This window comes from Vipera berus (assembly GCF_964194415.1).
Source record: "Vipera berus genome assembly, chromosome: Z".
In the NCBI taxonomy this organism is placed as follows: domain Eukaryota; kingdom Metazoa; phylum Chordata; class Lepidosauria; order Squamata; family Viperidae; genus Vipera; species Vipera berus.
In genome coordinates, this window is record NC_138205.1 from 27426751 (window position 1) to 27437901 (window position 11151).

Genomic DNA, 11151 nt, shown 5'->3' on the forward strand with positions numbered 1-11151 from the left:
CATCTAAATTATTCATTTTATTAAATTTGGTAGTATGTCATCCCCAACTACATACCCATTCCAAACCTTGGCTTCTTAAGCTTTCATTGTGAGTTTCTTCTGATATTTTAATCAGTTTCCTAACAGTGAAATCAAATATCACACTTATTTCATCCCTTCTAGGACAGCAGGGATAAGCATATTAGCTCTGTTAGGAATATACATTTTTCATTTTTTTATACATTTCATAAAATTCTATAGAATGGAATTACTTTTTTTTCTTAATTCAGCTTAATTCAATTCAAATTCAAATTCTCCTGGAATTTGTAGTAATGTTGTACATCCTCTATTGCTTCAATCTTCAATGCTGGGTTTTCAATACCTAACACTGCCACAAGTGTATTCCTACATGCTCTCATCAATGCTGTATTTGTGTTGAGGTCTACAAAAATAGAAGGAAAATGCAAATCAGCATTGTGCATTTTTATTTTTAGGGCAATTTCTATTGTTTATAAGAGAACCTGTGACTATGTGGGAATACATAACTGGACTAGACGCACTGCTGGTCTTATGGTGATAATTCTTTCTTTCTTTCTTTCTTTCTTTCTTTCTTTCTTTCTTTCTTTCTTTCTTCTTTCCTTCCTTCCTTTCTTTCTTTCTTTCTTTCTCTGAAATAAGAATCAATTTTGTTGCAGTTTATGGGTATGCTTAAAAAAGGTTGTATTGACTTTATCAATTAACAGCAAATGAAAAACAGAATTTTCATAAAATTTGTTTTTTATCCATGCTTTATTTTTTTAAATATACAAATAGCTTACAAAGGTGGATGGTTGGATAAACAGATATATATATATATATAAAAAAGCCTTGACAAATACTTAAACATATATATATATATATATATATATATATATATATATATATATATATATATATATATATATATATATATATATATATACAATGCATGCACATAAAATACACACAATGCACATCATAAAAGATAATGTTTATATTTTGTGTAAGAGAGAAAATTATCAATTGTCAGTAGGTTCAATATATACAGATGAATACCTATTAGCCATTAATAGAGGCAATTAAAATTAATATCAGGTTGGGGAGGGTTTTATAGTGAACACAATTAATAAAGAGTTATTCTCATTTAATGTCCCATCTGAAAATATATTAACTGATTCCCAAATTCAGTGTGAAAAATACCTTATTTTCCATTCACACAAAGCACCACTCTGTCTGTCTGCCTGCCTGTCTATTTATCTATCTCTCTTCTGTCATGTATCTCTCTGCATGCACACATGCATGTATAATTTACATCTGAAAAATAATTGCTGAATCATAGTCACTTTCATTTTGATATTGAACAAAAATTGGGTCTTGAATTTCTTATGTGTATGACAAATTTCCTGAGACCTTTCCACATGGCTGCCTTTACCTCCTTGTTTCTGAGGCTATAAATAAGAGGGTTGATCAGAGGAGTCAGTGCTGTATAGAAGAGAGAGAAGATTTTCTTTAGACGTTTGAGATTCCTAGACTGTGGAAGCATATAGACAAGCATGAGGGTTCCATAAAAAAGGGCAACCACAGTGAGATGAGAGGAACATGTAGAGAAAGCTTTCTGCTTTCCAGTAGTAGATGGAATTCTAACGATTGTGTAAATAATGAAAATGTAGGACATCCATGTGAGAAGTAATGGAGGAAAGGTAAAAATGCAAGCAAATGTAAATGCAGTTAGTTCTACAATATATGTGTCTGTGCAAGAGATTTCTTTTATGAATGGGGATAAATCACAGAAATAGTGGTCAATTACATTGGGTCCACAGAAGGTTAAGGAAGCTACTGAGAAGGTTGTGCTTGTACTAACTAATATTCCACTTGCCCAGGACACAATTATAAGTTGCAGACACAACCTATTGTTCATGAGTGTAGAGTAGTGCAGTGGTTTGCACACAGCTAAATACCTATCATAAGACATGACAGATAGAAAATAACATTCAGCCCCTCCCAGACAAGCAAATAAATAAATCTGGATGAAGCAAGAATTTAGGGATATACTTTTTTTCCCAGTCAAGAGACACAATAATGTTTTAGGCAAAATGACAGAACTATAGCAGGATTCCAGTAAAGATAGGTTTAGTAGGAAGAAATACATGGGTGTGTGAAGATGTCTGTCAATGACAATTAAGAGGACAATAAGAAGATTCCCAGTCATGGTCATCAAGTAAATCATTAAAAACACTGGGAAAAGAAGAAATTCCAGTTTAATGAGATCCCCAAATCCTAAGAGAATGAATTCTGTCACACTTGACATATTCTGATTCTCTTTGTTGCCCATTAACTGCCTCTTAAGAAAAATTAAAACAAAATATTTAATATGCGTTTTAGAAAGATTATGATATCCAAATCTCTGTTGCTTCTGGAATTATACAAATTATCATATAAAAGATGTCATTCTTTTTGTTCAATTGCTATTGACGACAAAAGTAAAACTAAACATCCAGTTTTCAAAGGCAAGCCTTTTGTCAAGTGCCAGGAAAATTAGGAGATCCAGACAGTTTAAATGGGTATAAAGATTTATTGCAAGCTTCAGCTCTCCACAAGAATCTGAGCTAAAAATGGCCAAGAGAAATTAGTGGGGGTTAACAGTAGAAGTAATTCAAGGTGGTCTGGATTTAGATGTCTTGTTGGAGAGAAGGGACTCATGACTGATGATGTATTTGATCCCTCCCTTGGGTTCAGGCTGGTCATCTCCTACATCTGTCTTTGACCAGTTTCTTAAAATCTGGAAGGATTTTCTTCAAGGAACATTTCTAAACTTCCCACGAACATCTGCTAAAAATGGAAAATGGATTAAATAGACCTTTGGTCTGATTCAGAAATGATTCTTGTTGTTATGTTTTCAAGAAAGTAAGAAAAAAAGGCTTAAGGAAATTATCTATGCATTAAAGCAAATAATTCTCCTGCAGCAGAGTCTCAAAAACATGATTAAAAAAGTTTTATTTACCTTATTGGTGAAATATCTGAAGATGTAGTAAAGGTTTAATTCATAACAAGTCTATATTCAGTTCTCTTTCCATAAGGAGATCTGTGATTGGTACATCTTGCTCAAAAGTGTTAATATTCTATAGCTATCCTAATAAATATGCCCACCAAATTATATTCAAAAATTGTTCTGATACAACCCTTACCATGTTTTCTCTTTTTCCCTGCTTTCTAAACTGTTCCACAGTAAGATGGATGTCTCAGTTAAATGGTTATTTATGTGCTACATAGCATGATAAAAAAATTCCCATGACAATTTGTTAGATGCTCTTCAATCTATTAAAAGCAGTGTCTTAGAAGGATTTTTAGAACTAATCATATGTGGCAAGTTAATAAGTATATGTATAAAAACACAAACAGTTTCCTGGCATCTTAAAGAATGACAAATGTTTTATAGCAGAGGAAGCAAAATATATTTGGCCCATGCTAACATGACATAATATAAGCTTTTACTATAAATAATCAGTGTAACCCACTAAAACAAAGCTGAATTGGAAATGATCTCACAAAAATATTAAAGAGAAAGAGACAGAGACAGACAAAGAGAGAGATGTAGATATAGAAATATATCCTTAGTGAGAGAGAAATTGAGAATGATTAGATCCATAACTGAGAAAACAAACTGAAACAAAAAGGGAGTTTTTAATAAATTTTAAGAAAAGGTGGAATCTTCCATTCCTTATACATTTAATGATATACTGACATTCAAGAAAATTAAAATAATGTATTTTGATCTCATCCATACTGAGGGTGAGAATAAATTTCAGTTCTACAACTATTATATTCAATTCTTCAATGAGTAGGATTCAAAAGAAACTAAAACTGAAGTTCACTGTAGTAGCCTGCAGATTATACCAAAAATTAACATTCTTGTATACCATGGTAGCTCAAATAATAGATCTGGGTGGTTTATATGTTTCATTAAACAAACAAATATTAAAGTTTAGCTTCACAACTCATACATGTCACATTGTGATCACAAGATAAGATATTTTATTATACAAAGTTATCCAACTTTTTGCAATCTGATGTTAGCAGTCACAAATTCCAGAAACTGGTAAGCACTGCATCAGTCAGAACACTTAGTCTGGTGATAGACTCATTCCTGGCTGCAGTAATTTTATTTCAGCAATAAAGATCTAATTGTTTAATGAATTAAATGTAACATATTTCTTAATTCACTTGGAGAACTCTGCAAGAGAGTTACAGACCTATTACATTCTCACTAAGGCACAAGCACTACCCTTTTGAAGTTCAAACACAGCTGCCCTATAATCAGGAATTAATAAAATAAAATCTGGCCTGGATGCTAAGAGACCAGAACATTACACTGACAACAATGGCAATCTGGAATTCCAGCAGTAAAGCTGAATGAAGACAGATAACATCTGTGATGGAAGTGACAGCTTCTTCCATGTCTGAAGACATACTAATATCTACCACATCCACTTTATAATGATTCATTTGGCTTGCCCTTATTTGGATTGGAATGGAAATAAGAAAAATAATTAGTACACGTTTTAACAAAAAATATAGAACTATGCTATCCATATGACAATAAAACAAAATGTGAATCAAGGGTACTGCCCAATGAATCATGGAGATTTTAAATCACAACTGTTGTTGGTCTTAGTGAATAGGAAGAGGTTGTGGAAATTGTAGGTTATCAGGTCAGGTCTCTTATAATAACATTGATGTTGAATAAAACAAGGAAGTGCAGGACAACACTGTAATAATAGAGTAATCCTAAAAATTGGGTTAGAGAATAATGGATAAACCAATTATCTGGTTGGAATATATTCTAACTTCTGATTTCAAGGCAAAGTTGGGAAACATTAACCAGATAACATTAAACATTAATATTAAAGTTTTAATAGTCTGTATGGAATGGTAGCCCTGTGATGGACTGAAACTAAGGGATTGGAGCAAGAATGAATATTAATTAGTGGTTAGTTATCACAGCATTATTAACCTACATGCAAAAATCATAAACAGGATGTAAAGAAGTTGCAAACACACATGACATACACATGGCTACTCCTGTGTATATCATCTCTGGGAAAAACTTCATTTTTATCATCTCTTTATATGTGTTAAGAGTTTGCATATATCTGTGAATGAAAGCAATTAGCAACATGTAAAACAGGTCTAATTCTTGATTTAGATTATGAACTATAATACTATTTAGTATATAGATTTTTTTTTCATCTTGAGGGTACCATTTGACTGTTTTTCTAGAACAAATCCATTTCTGACAGTAAGACAGAATAAAGGAAAAAGAACATGGCTTTATTTTTTTAAATTTATTTTGGATAGGAAAGAAGATGTAAAATATTTGTTTATTTTTATTTATATATCAAATTTATCTACAGTAGCTGTTTATCTCACAAGAAATGACTGGGTAGAATACAAAAAAGAAATAAAACTGATGGCTCACATTCTGACAATAACAGCAACAACATTTTATAGAATTAGAAGAAGAAATATGCATTAAAAGCACTTATTCATACTAAAATGGTTGCATATCAGATCCCATTATAACAACATTTAAAAAATAGATTTCTCAAAAGTTGTGAAAATGATTAATTTCCTGATACCAGTAGCTCTTTTTTTTAATTGAAAAGTTTTACAATACATTTTTTTAACAAAACAAAACCCCTCCCAACCCCCTCCCCTCTCCCCAACCCTCCCCAACACCTCCCTCCCTTCCCCCTCCCCCCTCCATGACTTCCCAGAGCTTAATACAGGGTATAAAAATACAAACAATCATAGTCTACCTTATGCAAACATCAATAAACTATTAAATCTATCGCACTTTAACTCTTATAAAATAACTACAAGCAATATAAATATCACATCAATACTTATTCAAATGCTAAATGAAACTTTTTAGTCCCATATTTATTCTGGATATAATCAATCCATCTTCTCCACTCCACAATATATCTCTGTTGCGACTGGTCTTTCAAGTACGCTGAGATCTTTGCCATTTCCACCAGGTTGGAAACTTTTAAAGTCCATTCTTCTATAGTCGGCAGTTCTTCCTTCTTCCAATATTGCCCTACTAAAAGTCTCGCTGCCATAATTAAATTCAACATCAGCTTAGTGTCCACAACAGTAGTATCAGTAATAATACCCAGTAAAAACAGTTGCGGACAAAACTTTATCCTTTTCTTAAATATCTTTTGCATGTTCCACCAAATTTTAATCCAAAAAGCTTTAACCTTTTTACAGGTCCACCATATATGAAAATACGTTGCATCTTCACCACCACACCTCCAACATTTGGGCTGGCAGTTCGGATACATACTTGCTAATTTTTTAGGATCTAAATGCCACCTATAAAACATTTTATAAAAGTTCTCTCTTAAATTTTGAGCTTGCGTAAATTTTACATTTCTCACCCAAATCTTTCCCCAAGTATCCATTGTAATGACTTCTTGAAAATTCTGAGCCCACTTTATCATACAATCTTTAACAAGTTCTGTCTCTGAATCAATTTCTATCAGTGCAAGATATATCCGTTTGATATGTGCTTGACCTTGATTTCTAATTTGCTTTACCAAATTTTCATCAGTCATTGAAAAACCAGTTTTCTGATCTTCTTTCCACCTGGCCTGTAATTGCCCATACTGAAACCAAGTTTGAACAATCTTTTCTTCTCGTAAAAAATTATACGGCTTCAAATGCCATACATTCCTTTCCAAACTTAAAATTTCCTTATATGTAGTCACATCATGTTTAAACCCAACACTTATATTTTCTATTGCGTGTTTCGGTATTGCCGATATAGGTATCTTGTAATTTAACTTCTGTCTATACTTTTTCCAAACTCGCAACAGAGCATGTCTTAAAATATGCTCTTTGCAGTGGCTCCTTTAACTGTTTATTTCTCAGACTATATGTCAGAGGATTGACCATGAAAATCAAGACTATATAAAACAAAGAACATATTCTTCAGATTTCTGAGATTTTTGGATGGTGGAATAATCATTAATGTACCATTAAACAAGGCCGCCATAGTGAGGTGAGGTGAACAGATGGAGAAGGCTTTTTGTCTCCCACTGGGAGGTGGAATCCTAAGACTAGAAATGATAATAAGAATGTAAGAAATCGAAATGAGGAGAAAGGCAGGCAGAGTAAAAAATATAGACAAATGCAAAGGTTAATAATCCCACTCAATATATATCATTATGTGAGATTTGTTTAATGTTAGGGGTAATATCATAAAAGTAATAGTTTATGATATTGGGACCACAGAAAGATATCTTGGATACATTGACTAATATGTTCATATCAACCAAGAATCCATTTAACCAAGAACCAGCTGCCAATTTTAAACATAACTAACATTGTGACATGAGGGTGACATAATGCAAAGGCTTTCATACAACTAAGATGTAGAATTCAGATGCACCCAGGAAAGAAAAAAGAAAGAAAAAATTACGTATGAAGTAGGCTTTTATAGATATAGTTTTTTTCTTCTTTTCTGATTAAGAATACTGCCAATATTCTAGGCACAATAGCTGAACTATGAAAGGATTCCAAGAATGGCAGGTTACGTAGGAAGTAGTAATAGGCCTGTGAAGATAATGAACAGCCAACACACACACAAATCAGAAGATTTCCAGCCATGATAACCACATAGATGATCAGGAAGAATTAGAAGAAACTAATGTACATGTAGGGAAAATCTCCAAAGTATATCTCTATCTATCTACCTATCTACCTACCTATCTATCTATCTCCATTTCTATTTATCTATATCTATCTCTATAAAAGGGACGCGGTGGCTCAGTGGGTTAGGACGCTGAGCTTGTCGATCAGAAGGTCGGCAGTTTGGCGGGTCGAATCCCGAGTGCCGCGTAACAGAGTGAGCGCCTGTTACTCGTCCCAGCTTCTGCCAACCTAGCAGTTCGAAAGCATGTAAAAATGCAAGTAGAAAAATAGGGACCACTACGGTGGGAAGGTAACAGCGTTCCGTGCCCCTTTGGTGTCTAGTCACGCCGGCCACATGACCACGGAGACGTCCTCGGACAAACGCTGGCTCTTCGGCTTTGAAACGGAGATGAGCACCGGCCCCTAGAGTCGGAAACGACTAGCACGCATGTGCGGGGGAACCTTTACCTTTACCTTTATCATCTCTATCTCTGTTTCTATCATCTCTATCTCCATATCTTTCTATGTATCTATTTCTACATCTTGAATTCTGAGCATTGTGAGGCTGTCATGCTGTCAACACTATTACAGTGCTTTAGGTGTCTTTCTCTTTTGGTTAAATGTTGTCTGAGAGTGTTAATACTGATGGCATCATTTCTTGTGAGTGTGATAATTGATCTGTAATGGCTTCTTAAAAAAAAGAACAAGACTGGGAACATTCATTCTTATGAGCAACCTAATTGGGACTGGCAGAGATTTGTTGCCATCTGAACTCCCAAAATTGATGGGAGCACTCAGTCTTGCAAGAGCCATATATCCAAAAGTGCTTGAAAAGTGGGAACAAGCAAATAGTCTTTTTGTGACCCCTGTTGTGACAACCTTGAACAAGATCCAAGAGAACTGGAATCAAGCCTAAAACATGGTAGAGAAAGCTAGATGTCAAAGAGACTTTCACCATGAAACTTGACAAACTGTTTGACAGCCTCAACTGTAAGTGTCAAATTGTTCTGTCTGCCGAATTCAGATGCCCCATTGACTGAAAAAAGAAGCTCACATTAACTGTACCTGCCCTAAGGAGATGAAGATATCATTGAAGGAACTTGCTTTCATTAAAGGTTAGAAAGACAAGATTGTTTGTTTGTTTTTGGATCACACCAGATTGGTTTGCCAGATGTGCCCAAGCAGAAATGACTTGTCAAAAGGCAAAAGCAGCAAGACAATGAGAGACAAAGTCTCACTAAATATAAGCAGAAAAGTATTCCAGACATTTCAATACTGACAAATGAAGTAATTATATCTTATGATGAAAACAAAGGAAGAAGCAAGTTGGTGGCTGGTGTTGAAAAACAAATGAAAACAAGACTTGATGAAACTCATTTAAACATTTTTGTAACTCAGACAATTGCTTTCTGATGTTAGTTTATGATTGCATGGATTATTTTTTGCTTAGTTAGATAAGATTCATGCAGAAAAAAACTTTACTTTTTTAGCGCAAGGCTTAATTTTGAGAAGATAATGTTAATAGTATTTGGGTTACAAGAGACTTTTGTGGAGTCTCAGATATGAATTTACCAAGCTTCTTTTTTCTGCTATGTACTCAAGATGGACAGTGATTAATATTTATATGTATTATAAATATTGTATGTATTTATATGTAAGGAGGTAGGTATATACATATGTGTTATTTATGTGTACACTTTTGAGAGCAGGTTAATGTGTCCCAGTGTGTCCACAGTAAAAAAAAAAAGATAATAAAGATTCTTATCCAAATGATGTGCAATTGCACAAATAACAGCAGATTTGAATTCTCAGAATAAAAACATGTATTTTTAAAAATCTCACTGAAAAAGATTGCAAAAATTATTTTTCACCCTATTAAATTATTTATTTATTTATTTATTTATTTATTTATTTATTTATTATTTTATTTTATTTTATTTGTATACCGCCCTTCTCCCGAAGGACTCAGGGCGGTGAACAGGGCAATACATATTAAAAAACAAGATACAAAAATTAAAAAAGATTAAACAAAATGCCCATGAATAAGTTAAAACACATTAAAAAGTAGGTTAAAACACATTAATAAAACCCAACCCCATCCCATCAGGCCAGGCCAGCTTGTTCGAAAAGGTAAGTTTTGAGATCGCGCCGGAAGGAGCGGAGGTCAGGCGCCATCCGGAGCTCGACCGGAAGATGGTTCCATAAATCCGGCACGCCCACAGAGAACGCCCTCTGTGACATGGCCTACTGGATAATATGTCTCTACCAGTTACAAGAGAACCACAAAAAGAGAGCCAATGTAGGTCTGGGTCTTCTGCTTGTGAACATCACAGAACTACCCAGTTGGACACAAAAACAAAATGGAGAAAAAAGGAGAATTAGAGCTGTATAACATCTGGATATTGCTCACAACATAGCCCAAATCTCTGAATAATATCTTTTTGCAGTTTCAAGTAGATGGCACAAAATTGACACCATCTTCTTAAATTGACACTTCAGTAATAATTAGAAGCATTATTAAACAAGATGTGTCCAATATATACTTGCCAGACAGTCCAGAAAGCAACCATAGTTATTTATATACCAGCCTGCTGAAACTTTAAGTACAAGGGTGGGCATCCATAGTAGGGGTCCCCAACCCCTGGTCCATGGACCAGTACCAAGCTGCGGCATGCCAGCAACTGATCCACACAAAAAAGCAAAGCCCAATCTGTGAGAAGCAGGCAGCACACAAAACTATGCACCCTCTGGTCCGCTGAAAAATCTCTCTACACGGAACCGGTCCCTGGTGCCCAAAAGGTTGGGGACCTCTGATCCAGAGCACAAAATCCTTGTGTCCCCAACCTCCTTTATTTTCTTAAAGCTGTGGCTAGTTTTAATCTTCTGGGATGCTGTGTGAAACCACATTATTACATGGCTGATTGAAACAAGAGTAGTGTTAATATACTTTTATTGAAATAAATAATTTTAAAGCTGAAATTATGCTTAAGCTTGTCTGCAGAACTGAAATACATTTCCAGACCACATTCATTTCTTTCAACATGGATTTATTAATATTAGTATCATTTTTTAATACTAAGATTATTTGTTTAGCCCACAAGAGAAAAGGTACTGAAATGGTGATTTATTTGTTTTAACCTTCTAAAGATTTGTTTTTAAAGAACAGAAAATTACACTATTGATTTTAAGTGATGTGTCTTGGAATATTCTGGGAGCAATAAAAATAGGAGGTTGAGGACACAAGCATCTTGTGCTATGAATGCTCACCACGTGGTAGGCTGGTTGTGTGGTCCAATGTGGGGCTGCTTGGGTGACTCTTCTCTGTCCAACCCAACAATTTGGCAAGCTGATTGGGCACCCCTGATCCCAAGGTGGCTCACAAAGCTCATATCCACCTAATCTGGCTATGTGGTGGACTGATCAGACTGGTCAGATCCTGGAGCTGCTCAAGTGATT

At 34.5% G+C, this 11151-nt stretch overlaps 1 protein-coding gene across 1 annotated transcript; it reads right to left on the reverse strand.

The window, feature by feature from the left end:
- Positions 1-275: 275 nt before the first annotated feature.
- Positions 276-4500, reverse strand: LOC308678895 (olfactory receptor 10A3-like; the record flags this gene model as incomplete). Its single annotated transcript, XM_081346128.1, has 3 exons — positions 276-421; positions 1408-2338; positions 4366-4500. The coding sequence occupies 3 exons, from the start codon at positions 4498-4500 to the stop codon at positions 276-278; spliced, it is 1212 nt and encodes a 403-aa protein (XP_081202254.1).
- Between the last annotated feature and the right edge of the window lie 6651 nt (positions 4501-11151).